The 14,099-nt window shown below is 44.4% G+C and overlaps 1 protein-coding gene across 3 annotated transcripts; it reads right to left on the bottom strand.

The window, feature by feature from the left end:
* Nucleotides 1–1,054: 1,054 nt before the first annotated feature.
* On the bottom strand, nucleotides 1,055–11,714 carry rhobtb2a (Rho related BTB domain containing 2a). 3 transcript variants are annotated; one of them, XM_021621478.3, is made up of 10 exons: nucleotides 11,249–11,714; nucleotides 8,322–8,523; nucleotides 7,864–7,967; nucleotides 7,566–7,751; nucleotides 6,389–7,332; nucleotides 6,082–6,200; nucleotides 5,730–5,880; nucleotides 5,387–5,475; nucleotides 5,114–5,219; nucleotides 1,055–4,954 (listed from the first exon to the last, which is right to left on the bottom strand). In XM_021621478.3, the coding sequence occupies exons 1-10, from the start codon at nucleotides 11,311–11,313 to the stop codon at nucleotides 4,749–4,751; spliced, it is 2,172 nt and encodes a 723-aa protein (XP_021477153.1). In that variant the 5' UTR covers nucleotides 11,314–11,714; the 3' UTR covers nucleotides 1,055–4,748. The 3 variants fall into 3 exon arrangements, with proteins under 3 accessions (XP_021477153.1, XP_090046724.1, XP_021477154.1); XM_090190598.1 differs by lacking the exon at nucleotides 11,249–11,714 and adding an exon at nucleotides 10,241–10,516; XM_021621479.3 differs by lacking the exon at nucleotides 11,249–11,714 and adding an exon at nucleotides 9,643–9,847.
* Between the last annotated feature and the right edge of the window lie 2,385 nt (nucleotides 11,715–14,099).

Below are 14,099 nucleotides of genomic sequence, written 5' to 3'. Positions count from 1 at the left end.
CGGTAGGCAATTAAGGTCACAGTTGTGAAAACTTAGGACACTAAAGAGGCCTTTCTACTGACTCTGAAAAACACCAAAAGAAAGATGCTCAGGGTCCCTGCTTATCTGCGTGAACGTGCCTTAGACATGCTGCAAGGAGGCATAAGTACTGCAGATGTGACCAGGGCAATAAATTTTGCAATGTCCGTACTATGAGACGCTTCAGACAGCGCTACAGGGAGACAGGACGGACAGCTGATCATCCTCGCAGTGGCAGACCACGTGTAACACCTGCACAGGACCGGTACATCACCGGCAACAACGTTGTCTATGGGCACAAACCCACCATCGCTGGACCAGACAGGGCTGGCAAAAAGTCCTCTTCACTGATGAGTCGCGGTTTTGTCTCATCGGGGATTCGCGTTTATCGTTGAAGGAATGAGCGTTACACCAAGGCCTGTACTCTGGAGCGGGATCGATTGAGGTGGAAGGTCCGTCATGGTCTGAGGCGGTGTGTCACAGCATCATCAAACTGAGCTTGTTGTCATTGCAGGCAATCTCAACGCTATGCGTTACAGGGAAGACATCCTCCTCCCTCATGTGGTACCCTTCCTGCAGGCTCATCCTGACATGACCCTCCAGCATGACAGTGCCACCAGCCATACTGTTCATTCTGTGCATGATTTCCTGCAAGACAGGAATGTCAGTGTTCTGTCATTGCCAGCAAAGAGCCCGGATCTCAATCCCATTGAGCACGTCTGGGACCTGTTGGATCGGAGGCTGAGGGCTAGGGCCATTCCCCCCAGAAATGTCCGGGAACTTGCAGGTGCCTTGGTGGAAGAGTGGGGTAACATCTCACAACAAGAGCTGGCAAATCTGGAGCAGTCCATGAGGAGGAGTACTTAATACAGCTGGTGGCCACACCAGATACTGACTGTTACTTTTGATTTTGACCCCCCCTTTGTTCAGGGACACATTATTCAATTTCTGTTAGTCACATGTCTGTGGAATTTGTTCAGTTTGTGTCTCAGTTGTTGAGTCTTGTTATGTTCATACGAATATAAACGCAGTTGACAGTGAGAGGACCTTTCTTTTTATGCTGAGATATATACATGCACATTGTACCAGTCAAAGGTTTGGAAACACCTACACATTCCAGGTTTTTCTTTATTTTTACTGTTTTCTACATTGTAGAATAATAGTGAATACAAACTATGAAATAACACACATGGAATCATGTAGTAAACAAAAGTGCTAAACAAATCAAAATATATTTTATATTTGACATTCTTCAAAGCAGCCACCCTTTGCCTTGATGACAGCTTTGCACACTCTTGGCATTCTCTCAACCAGCTTCATGAGGTAGTCACCTGGAATGCATTTAAATTAACAGGTTTTTCTTGTTAAAAGTACATTTATTTATTTTTTTTCCTTCTTTATGCATTTGAGCCAATCAGTTGTGTTTTGACAAGGTAGGGTTGGTATACAGAAGATGGTCTTTTACCAAATAGGACTAAGTCCATATTATGGCAAGAACAGCTCAAATAAGCAATGAGAAACGACAGTCCATCTTTACTTAAAGACATGAAGGTCAGTAAATGCGGAAAATTTCAATAACTTTCAAAGTTTCTTCAGGTGCAGTCTCAAAAACCATTAAGCGCTATGATGAAACTGGCCCTCATGAGGACCGCCACAGGAAAGGAAGACCCAGAGTTACCTCTGCTGCAGAGGACAAGTTCACTACAGTTACCAGCCTCAGAAATTGCAGCCCAAATAAATGCTTCAGAGTTCAAGTGACAGACACAACTTAACATCAACTGTTCGGAGGAGACTGTGTGAATCAGGCCTTCATGGTTGAATTGCTGCAAAGAACCCACTACTAAACGACACCAACAAGAAGAAGAGACTTGCTTGGGCCAAAAAACACGAGCAACGGACATTAGACCGGTGGAAATCTGTCCCTTGGTCTGATTTGTCCAAATTTGAGATTTTTGGTTCCAACTGCCGTGTCTTTGTGAGACGCAGAGTAGGTGAATGGATGATATCTGCATGCATGGTTCCCACCATGAAGCATGGAGGAGGAGGTGTGATGGTGTGGGGGTGCTTTGCTGGTGACACTGTCAGTGATTTATTTAGAATTCAAGGCACACTTAACCTGCATGGCTGCCACAGCTTTCTGCGGCGATACACAATCCCATCTGGTTTGTGCTTAGTGGGACTATCATTTGTTTTCAACAGGACAATGACCCAACACACCTCCAGGCTGTGTAAGGGCTATTTAGCCAAGAAGGAGGGTGATGGAATGCTGCATCAGATGACCTGGTCTTCACAATCACCCAACCTCAGCCCAATTGAGATGGTTTAGGATGAGTTGGACCGCAGACTGAAGGAAAAGCAGCAAACAAGTGCTCAGCATAAGTGGGAACTCCTTCAAGACTGTTGGAAAAGCATCCCAGGTGAAGCTGGTTGAGAGAATGCCAAGAGTGTGCAAAGCTGTCATCAAAGCAAAGGGTGGCTACTTTGAAGAATGTAAAATATTGTAGCGTTGTACGCTGAGAGTCAGGGAGTGAATACATTTAATTAATAAATGAACAAAACAAGAAACACAAACAGTGCACCGACATGAAACAGGAACAATGACGACTGGGGAAGTAACCAAAGGGAGTGACATATATAGAGTAGGTAATCAAGGAGGTGATGGAGTTTAGGTGAGGGTCATTATGCGCATGACGCTGGTGACAGGTGTGCGCCATAACGAGCAGCCTGGTGACCTAGAGGCCGGAGAGGGAGCACACGGGACAGTAGCCCCTCCCCAATCGACAGCTCCAGCCGCAGGACGCCGCCCAAGATGATGATCTCGGGGATCAGGAGCGGAGCGGTTGCTAAGGCGCGGGAACCTGACGATCCGGCTGAGGTGCGGGAACATGACGTCCTAGAATGCTGGAGAGAGAGCATACGTGACAGTACCCCTCCCCGGTGCGTTCGGTTTCAGCCACAGGACGCCAACCAAAGGGACGATCCCTGGGATCTGGAGCGGACCGGTCACCTCTGCTGAGTCGCAGAAACCTGATGAACCGGCTGAGACCTACCCGATTGCCTCGGTCTAGGCATGGAAACATGTTGAACCCGCTGAGGCATGGGAGCCTGTCGAGCCCGCTGAGGCATGGGAGCCTGTCGAGCCCGCTGAGGCATGGGAGCCTGTCGAGTCCGCTGAGGCATGGGAGCCTGTCGAGCCCGCTGAGGCATGGGAACCCGTCAGGCCAGCTGAGTCAGGGGAACCTGACAAACTGGTTGAGGCTTCCCATGTAGCGCCGGTTCGGACACCCGGACCCGACATCACCTCCAATACCAAAACAAACAAAATAAACACTCCCTCCTTCTTCTCTTTGTTGAGTCGTCATTCTGTAACGATGTACACTGAGAGTTGGGAAGCAAGTTCAGTGTGTGACTACATTTAATAAATAAATTAACAAAACAAGAAACACTAAACACGAACAGTGCACCGACATGAAACAGGAACAATGACGACTGGGGAAGAAACCAAAGGGATTGACATATATAGAGTAGGTAATCAAGAAGGTGATGGAGTCTAGGTGAGTGTCATTATGCGCGTAATGATGGTGACAGGTGTGCGCCATAATGAGCAGCCTGGGGACCTAGAGGCCGGAGAGGGTGCACACGTGACAAATAGATTTGGATTTGTTTAAGACTTTTTTGGTTACTACATGATTCCATATGTGCTATTTCATAGTTTTGATGCCTTCACTATTATTCTACAATACAGAAAATAGTAAAAATAAAGAAAAAAACAGGAATGAGTAGGTGTCCAAACTTTTGACTGGTACTGTACATATACATTTATCAAACCTCATGAGTCATCCATATGACGGAAACCCGTCGTAGTGACAGAGCACTTTAACCCCTGCGTCACAAGAACACTGTGGTCATGTATACACTCATATCAACGTCAGCTGTGCAAGTTGTATACAAACATTCAGATATGCAATAACTGTAAAGGAGTCAAACCGCCGCTATTTAAAACATAATTCTGCACAGAAAGTGGTTTCCAATAGAAAGATGGTCTAAGACGATGTCCTACATGACATCAATAGATTCATCGTAATGTAGACGTAATGCATTTTGTTGATATTTCTGCTTGAGGAGTGGTTATAATTGTACTGTACACATCCTGGTTTGGTAGATTGTACAAACACTTAAGGGCAAAGTGTTGTATCACTGAGACTTGATTTCTGTGTTGGTTTGCTGGTCATTGGTCTTTGCTATTTGTCTGTTGCAGCTGATAAGCACTTGGTTGTCAATTCAAGTCAGTCAATGGTTATCATGAGCTTAGGATCACAGTTCTGTAACCTGATGCAAATCCCTCTCATAACTTTCTCAGTTCTCCTTCTGGTGGTGTATGCAGGAATATCAACACCATATTGAGCAGTCACCTGCACCTGTATTTACCTTGCCTTGTTCATAAGGTTGAAGTCACTGAGCTTTAAGGTTTTAGCTTCATGGTCTCTGCACTGCAATGTGACAGGATATGCTAACACAAAAAGCAAAAGAGGCTCATTTCGTTCATTATTTGATTTAGCTGACCCTGCAAACCCGGGAGAGTATAGCGTGGCTGCAGATGCAAAAAGAGAAATGAAGGAGGGCGGGCGGGAGGGCCTTAATGAGGGGGCCTAGTGTCTGGCCAACAGTGCTGATGCTCCACTTTCCCAAATCATCCCCACAGGGGGCCTTGCCTGTACCCTGAGAGCCAATCAGATGACAGCATTGGAACCAGAAGAGGAAGAGTTGGCAGAGGGAGAAGAGGGAAGGTTCCAGAAGAGCCACTTGCGTTTACACTGCCTCCTCTGGTACAGGAAGTCCTCCTTGTCCCGCTCCTTCCGTGCTCTTTGATAGTGGTCGTCCTCCTTCAGGAACCACACTGGTGGCCAGCGGTGCTTCTCAAAGTAGTCCTGGTTGTCTGCAAGAGGCATGGCGCCACAACGTTAGCAAGATTAAATGCAGACACAAATGATTAAGATAATGATAAATTCTCAAAATATCCTGCATTGATGTCAATGGGAGATTTAAATGAAAGTTGTAGTTTCATGCACATATCTTTAGCTAGTATTTGCGTTACTTGTAGATTTGGCCTTCATGTCTCGAGGAAACTTGCGACACACACTATTATAGTTGGTGCAGATGTGGTGAAGGCACCAGCCACTTAGCTGTTGGGCACAGTGGAACTGAGAAACAAGACATTATAGAAGACCTTATTCCGGCACATGATAAGTTTACATTTAAAAGTGCAACACTTGTTAAAGAAATTAGCATTAGAAAACCTTGTGAGATTGGAGAAAAACAGTATTAAGTATATATACACCTATATAATTGCAACAATGAACAATCTTACCTGAGCCATCTCCAGGTACACCAGCACATCTCCATCAATATCAGCCCCCATCATAGCAGCCTCCATTAATACTGTCACTGTGTAGAGTTCTGTAACAGAGGCATAACACACAGGAGATCACCTAGATCAACAGAATTATATTGCCAAATCTATCTCACAACAGACTTATGCCAAGTAACAGAAATATTAGGAACAGACAGCTCTCTGAACACACATACTAGCCTAATAGACACTTTTTGAAGAGAAGAGAGAGTAAGTGCTCTGTGTGTCTACAAAGTGAGTGCAGGTCTTGCCAACAGATGTGGCTTTGTTTAAGAGGGTGTGCGCAAAAACAACTAGAGACCTGTAAGTGCAACCAGGTGTGGGAGGCAAAGACGGTTGGCGAGAACAATGAGCTCCATGGCATCCAGGTCAGTGCGGGAACAGAAGCGCCCAGTGTAGAGGTACTCCAGCACAGCCCTCATACAGCTGCGAGTTGTGTTGGGAAACAGGACCTGAGACAACAGGCACAGATCAACATCAGGTTTTCCTTCCCTAGTCACTAGTGAATTTTATTGTAATGTGTGTTTATCTGGTTATTTAGGGGACTTGCAGTAGGTCTTGATATTGTGCACATGATCAAGACCAAGGTTTAAGAAAAGAAAACAGTGGAACACACTGTAGCTCCAGTGAGAGGGTGAAAAGGATTGTCTTACCTCTTTGGTGCAGCTCTCCACAAAGGGCCCCCCAAACATAGCTGCCATCCAGTCACAGCTGGAGATGAGCAGGGGCTTATGGGCCATGATCGTTCCATCATCCAGCTTGAACGCTACATCTGGAACACAAAGAGAAATCATACTGCCATTACCTTCTTCTTTCTCTATTATTCACTAAGTCCTGTCAAAGGTTGATCTTGTTTTTGAAAAGCATTTTCTTTCCCATCTCCATACCTCTGTATCCCAGAGCAGAAACACTTAGCACAGAGTGTACAAAATCTCTCAGAATTACATGATGTGCTCTCACCAGAGAAGGTACCTTTGGCCAGGCAGTCTTTGACTCTGTTGGTTCGTCGTACATGGAAGGCTTTGGTGATTTCCTGGTTCATGAAGGCCTCGTTGTTAAGAATATTGGCCACCATCATGCGCAGGTCAAAGACCTCCAGCAGCTCAGCAATGTGTGCAATGTGCATCAGCTCCTTCTCGTGCTCGTCCAGCTGGCCTGTGTACAGGTATCGCAGCACAGCGCGGAAGGGCCCCAGCTGCATGGACTGGTCCATGTACACCACGGTCATAGGCCTGGGGTTGTAGGTCACTGGGTCATCCACCAGCTCCTCCTGGATGCTGACAAAAGCTCTGCTCAAGGTAGACAGCAGTCTGCCCCTCCGGCCTCCCTCAGAGTCTCTCAGGGTTCCATCACTGGTGCAGGCCCGCAGGTTGGCCCTGTCGCCCTCGTCAGTGCTCTCACACACATCGAAGCTTGCAGCACGCATCAGCATCTCGCGCCCAGACAGAGCGGTGGCGCGCGTGGGCCGCTCAGACTCCTCAGGTCGGGCATCCAGGATGAAGAGGTCATAGAACTTGGAGGAGGACGTGGCCAAGTAGATCTTGTGAGCGAAGATTCTCTGCTTCTCCTGTAGAACCAGGATGACATCGGAACACAGGGGGTCCTCTAGAAGACGGCCAGGATGCTCCTCAGTGGTGGTGGGGGGAGGTGGTACAGTGATGATGGGAGGGGGGGGTTTGGGAGGCAGGAAGGGGGCCTGGAGGAGGGGCCGCTGCACATTGCGCAGGTGAGACTTCCAGAACTGCAGGTGGCGCCGTGAGATTAGGGCAGCTCGGATGGCATTATCAAATACGTCCTTTACTCCAAACTGAGCCACAACACTGGTCTCGTAGTATGGCACTCCCAGCTCTTTGGCCACCTCATGGCCCTTCTCTGGAGGCAAAATCTCATTGGATTTAATCGGTCTGAAAGATGACCATAAAAAGGTCAAATTAACAAGATTCAGAGCAGCATCAACCTGAGGGTAAATAACAGTGTATATCGTTTACAAAGCTTAGTAAAATGTGGACCCTACATTTCTAATGGTGACACAATCAATATATAAATCACAAGCTAGCAATTTTCAATTGAGATGCTTGAGATGAAAAGCACTGTTTGAGATTGAAAGCACTGGACTTAGTAGTTGTATGTAGGGCACCTTGCTAGTGGCCGTCGTGCCCTGTTGACTGCCTCCAGGTCAGCATAGCGCAGGTCCAGCTGGCAGCCCACCAAGATGACTGGAGCCCGGGGGCAGAAGTGCTTGATCTCAGGGTACCACATGGTCTTCACATGGTACAGGGAGTTGGGGTTGGCGATGGAGAAACATAGAACCACCACATCCGACCTGCAAGTGATGAGTGGTGTTACGGGAGGGACAGAGAGGAAATGTCCACTAGGTTTACACTGCACCAGTTCCATGATTCGTATGAGTGAACAACGAGGTCAGCTGATCTCACCTTCCATATGCAAAGCGTCGGTCCTTGTGATGGTCCCCGAACGTGTCCCAGAGTCGCAACGACACGCTGACCTCATCCACCACATCCCTAGATCGCTCCAGAACCTGACCAGAGAGACACACCCATGACATCCATGTACATTACCACCAGCAGGGTGTGAAACTAACACCTGATCACCAGTCTAATGCGCTAAGTCCAAGGTAAACATTGTGTGTTGCAGGTTAATCAAAGTGCAACAAGGTTTTACACAACTGTAGCACTTAAAATAGAGGATTTCAGTATTATTTTCCTTCACTGTCAAGTTGGCTGGTGGATCAAACACTTAATTTCAGACTCTATGCAGCTGCACCTTTCCTCAGCAAGTTCATTATCTAAAACATAGACATGTTATAAAAAACAGACAAATAGATAAAGATTTTCATTAAATAACAATCAAAAAATATTACTCCACTACTCACTTCCTGGCAAACTCTGTACTGGTCTATGGCCCAGACAGTGGGTACATGCGTAGCAAGCAATTGGTACTGAGTCAGTGTTGCATTACAGGCCCGGGCACAGATAAGGCGGGTCTTCCCAACAGCGTTGTCCCCTACCACCACACACTTGATAGTCTCAACGTTTGGCCTCTCATAGTCCATGTCAGAATCCATCAACTGGGGCCTGTCAGGGCAGAGAAAAGCAGAGTTTGATCAAATGCCAAAGGATGAAGTTCAAGTTTGTTTATTAGTTATATACAGATGATATACGTGTAGTACACAGTGCATTGAAATGCTTACTTACAGGTTAACCTCTCGACAATGCAAAAACAATCAAACTGGATATCAAATATCAAATGTACTGAGGAGCTTGTTCAAAACACTACACTTCCTCACGACCCCTCTGACCCCATCAATGAATTCTTCCTTCTGATCAATATTGATCAATATTGCAATAAGCCCGGACTCTGCTTCATCTGCATTGCTCACACTGTATACAGTGCTATCGATGGTCTGTCAAGTGACTGCATTCAAAATGTTGCTGCCTGGCTGAGTGCCTGTGCCAATTCAGAAGGTCCCTGACATTCCTTACTCTTCTATTTTAACAGACGTCCTGGGGATTTCAGAGTTCTGGAAGTCAAGTAGGGTGTGTTCCTGAAATTAAGCACAGACTGCTAACCCAATTTGTCCTTCATTTTGGTTACACTCAGGCAGGATCTGAGTCTTGTCATTTTATACAGATTAAAATATCAAGTTTTACTGACAGGAAAGGACATTACATTTACCTGGACAAGGTGTAATAGCATCACAATCTCTCTCCAACATAAGCCATTTTCAACATAACAAAATTGTATATGATTCATATTGTTACCCCATAAGATACATCTTTGATCAAATAAAACAGACCGCAAGGAGTGCCATTATGCAAGGATCCAGCTGAAATCACAGTCCTGTATAAAACGCTTGAAACCAAAGCATGTCATTCAGTAAATTCAACCATGGACTTACCAATAGGCTTGGCAATGCACAATAATTGTTTTTTAAACAAAAATACTCACACCAACATCTGTCTTCTGATTAATGTACACCATCAGTCATATATAAGCATTCCTCCCTTGCAGTGTCTAAGAGCTTCTTAGCAAGCCTAGAAAACGATCTAACCATAGGTCAGTGTAGGATCCAATAAAATGGTGGTGTAGAACGTAAGTTGACAGACAGACATCTTCCATCTACAAATAAGGCTGCACTGACTAAATAAAATTGAGAGAATTTGTAAACATAGGAAATTGTTATTTTTCCTCACCTCACGTCTCGAAAATGGTGGTTGCTGATCTCGTTATTCAGTTTCCAAGGGAACCAGATTTGCTTCTATGTCATACCCTGCTACCACCCATGCAATGGGCAATAGATTGACAGAACATAGACCTATCGTAATGGCAACTGAATAAGCTTTACCAGGGGTCCCCAATTACATTCAGCCGTGGGCCGATTTTTCCTTGAGCGGATGTTCGGGGGCCGGAACATCGTTATAATTTGTAGGCTACTAGACTGCAAGAATCCCAAATAGGTAGCCTATAGTATTTGACAAAAACAGAATACTTTCGAACTTTGATTTACATTGGGATACGATCACATATGCCTATCTATTAATGTGTGGGAATAATTTTTAAATATATATATTTAGTAGGCTATACATTATTTTTTATGGTCAGAAAACCGAATTTGGTCCGCAGGCTACCGATTGGGGAACCCTAGTAGACTGACAGCCACGCGCAAAAATGTAAACAATGTGTCAAGACTCAGCCAGACTGCACCAAAATAGCATAGCATACCAAGCCAGCCCCTATACCGTGGGAAATTAGAATTTCACATGTGAATGAAAGCCAATTATTAAAACATACCAGTTGTCCTTTCTATCTGCCTCTTGATATTCATTTATAAAAAGGCACACCCAGTCAACCTCCGGAACGATGAGTTGCAACAATGTTACTCTTTTTCACAATGAGCACGCGAAACTGATGACATTTGAGTTTCGACCAAATTCGAGTGTATACTGCTGTGTAGGTATTTTTGGTCTCTGTGGGTTGAGTTCCAATATAGGGCTATAATTGGATCGTCTCACAGTGGCTATCTCAAAATGCACGCCAATTCATATGAAATAGCTCCAATATTAAGTTACAGAATGGGAGAAGGCGGGGATCTTGGACGTCGGCGAACACTGAAGTCAGGGGTGGATTGCCAGTTTACCGGATCACTGAAGATCATGCTACTGTTTTGGCAGAATATATTCCTTAGTCCAATGCCATTCTCTCTCGTTTGGCATGTTGGCCACGGTCTGAAGCAGACTGCGTTTAGCAAATACCGATAGTCCCGTTGTCTAATGCCGGGGCCACCAACTGTCCGTCAGTCAGGCTATGGCATACAATATGCAAGTCTAGCACTAGCCTATCTTATCTGCAGGGAAGAATGCCGTATTTATTTAGTTATACTATGCATGTAGTATATTTGAGCCTATGACCATTTAGTTAAGTAGCTTTAGATGCAAACCAGACTGTCATAACTAGTAGCCTAAGTTTGATAGATCATAGCCCCAAATCCACATTATTTCAGAGGATGCCGTTCAATGGATAACATAGCCATATAGATCATATGATAGCGTCTTTACAATAGGATATAGCCGCTCCAAGAGCGTTCAATTTAAGAAGGATTTAGCTAATAACATTCACCCAGGTTGCTACGAAAGCGTTTTCCACCAAGCCGAGTCACTGGTCATTCAGATCCACTGCATTACGTTATGTAACACCCAGAGATTCCTTATTGTGCCATTTTGTGTTATTGAGGTGCATGCCAAAGTATTCGATAATTACAGCCTATAATTATAGGTTACTAACCCATTGGCCTATCCTTACCGCAACATAAGGAAGTGGTGCATCGGATTGACCGATGTTTGAGACCGAGAAGAAGAGGGCTCCATGGGATGAAGCTTGAACCTGACCGTAGCCTCCCTGACCGTAGCCTGGTTTGAACTTCATCTTCGCAGCAATGTTAAATGTAGTGGATTAAATATAGGCGACCAGCCGCTCAAGACACCAGAAAAATCCACTTGGTAAAAATAATAAACGTATCATCACTGTGTGTCGGAAGACACTGGTGGGCTTTGAGTCTGTCTGTACCGTTAACAGCAGCTCCAGCCTCCGCCACGCAGCGTCAAATAACTGCCTCCAGTCACCTACGTAGCTTTTTATAGAGGCACGCGCACAAACAAAAAACCCATTCATTACAAAACCGTGGTCCACCCCAAATCTCCAGAAAATCCCATTCCAAACCTAGGCTAGTCGATTTAACTGCTGTAACTTTTGGCTCACATTCTACTGTAAAGACAGACTCAGCTAGGCTACTGTAGGCCTATGTGACATATAATGATTAAGGTTATGCCCAAACTTCAAAGATGATGTCTAAAATAAGCAATCAACTAGTATAACTACCTCATAAAACTGTAGACTATTTCAAACGTAATGTGACGACTGGACTTACCAGTTACACGTTGCTATGACTGCCATGGTGTGGCACTGTGAGTCCATATGGTTCTGGTCCTGGAATTTGAATTCGATTTTATGATCACTCGCTGCAACCTGGACTCAGGGATCGACCAAACACGGAGCTCACTGTATGGAATTACTTTTGTGCCTTTAATACAAACATTTTGAAATTGAGAACAACATTCTTAGTATTGCAAACAAAAAAAATGATGTTGAAAGCAAAACATGAATAACCTCAAACCATTGAGAGCTAAATAAATAATATCACAAGGAAATCATTTTGAAAGAAATTAGTCAATAGCTATTGAACCAAGCGTACCATGACTATAAAGATGGTATATTCTGAATTAGATAGAGACAAATCGGTCTAAGGCACTGCATCTCGTGCAAGAGGCGTCACTGCAGTCCCATAGGGCGGCGCACAATTGGCCCAGCATCGTCCGGGTTTGGCCGGGGTAGACCGTTCATTGTAAATACGAATTTGTTTTTAACTGACTTGCCTAGTTAAACAGGTTAAATAAACATTTATTTTTCTCCATCCACCCCTGATTCAGAACATACCATATTCATAGTTATGGCATTCTTGGTTCAATAGCTACTGGCGAAAGAATATATACAGAATATCCAATATAAAACAAAATTGACCTCGGTATGAAACATAAATGAATGCACTATTTTTTTTAATGAAACCTTTTCAAAAGTGCTTCCCTCTTAATCAATAATTTTGTTCTATCTATGGTTATGTTACTCTGACCTTTGCTTTCGCTGCTTTCAGAGAGAAAGAAAATATACAGTGCCTTGCGAAAGTATTCGGCCCCCTTGAACTTTGCGACCTTTTGCCACATTTCAGGCCTCAAACATAAAGATATAAAACTGTATTTTTTGTGAAGAATCAACAACAAGTGGGACACAATCATGAAGTGGAACGACATTTATTGGATATTTCAAACTTTTTTAACAAATCAAAAACTGAATAATTGGGCGTGCAAAATTATTCAGCCCATTTACTTTCAGTGCAGCAAACTCTCTCCAGAAGTTCAGTGAGGATCTCTGAATGATCCAATGTTGACCTAAATGACTAATGATGATAAATACAATCCACCTGTGTGTAATCAAGTCTCCGTATAAATGCACCTGCACTGTGATAGTCTCAGAGGTCCGTTAAAAGCGCAGAGAGCATCATGAAGAACAAGAAACACACCAGGCAGGTCCGAGATACTGTTGTGAAGAAGTTTAAAGCCGGATTTGGATACAAAAAGATTTCCCAAGCTTTAAACATCCCAAGGAGCACTGTGCAAGCGATAATATTGAAATGGAAGGAGTATCAGACCACTGCAAATCTACCAAGACCTGGCCGTCCCTCTAAACGTTCAGCTCATACAAGGAGAAGACTGATCAGAGATGCAGCCAAGAGGCCCATGATCACTCTTGATGAACTGCAGAGATCTACAGCTGAGGTGGGAGACTCTGTCCATAGGACAACAATCAGTCAGATATTGCACAAATCTGGCCTTTATGGAAGAGTGGCAAGAAGAAAGCCATTTCTTAAAGATATCCATAAAAAGTGTTGTTTAAAGTTTGCCACAAGCCACCTGGGAGACACACCAAACATGTGGAAGAAGGTGCTCTGGTCAGATGAAACCAAAATTGAACTTTTTGGCAACAATGCAAAACGTTATGTTTGGCGTAAAAGCAACACAGCTGAACACACTGAACACACCATCCCCACTGTCAAACATGGTGGTGGCAGCATCATGGTTTGGGCCTGCTTTTCTTCAGCAGGGACAGGGAAGATGGTTAAAATTGATGGGAAGATGGATGGAGCCAAATACAGGACCATTCTGGAAGAAAACCTGATGGAGTCTGCAAAAGACCTGAGACTGGGACAGAGATTTGTCTTCCAAGAAGACAATGATCCAAAACATAAAGCAAAATCTACAATGGAATGGTTCAAAAATAAACATATCCAGGTGTTAGAATGGCCAAGTCAAAGTCCAGACCTGAATCCAATCGAGAATCTGTGGAAAGAACTGAAAACTGCTGTTCACAAATGCTCTCCATCCAACCTCACTGAGCTCGAGCTGTTTTGCAAGGAGGAATGGGAAAAAATGTCAGTCTCTTGATGTGCAAAACTGATAGAGACATACCCCAAGCGACTTACAGCTGTAATCGCAGCAAAAGGTGGCGCTACAAAGTATTAACTTAAGGGGGCTGAATAATT

Source organism: Oncorhynchus mykiss, chromosome 11 (assembly GCF_057628025.1).
Source record: "Oncorhynchus mykiss isolate SJ-2025 chromosome 11, ASM5762802v1, whole genome shotgun sequence".
Taxonomy (NCBI): domain Eukaryota; kingdom Metazoa; phylum Chordata; class Actinopteri; order Salmoniformes; family Salmonidae; genus Oncorhynchus; species Oncorhynchus mykiss.
This window is presented reverse-complemented; position numbering and strand designations above follow the sequence as displayed.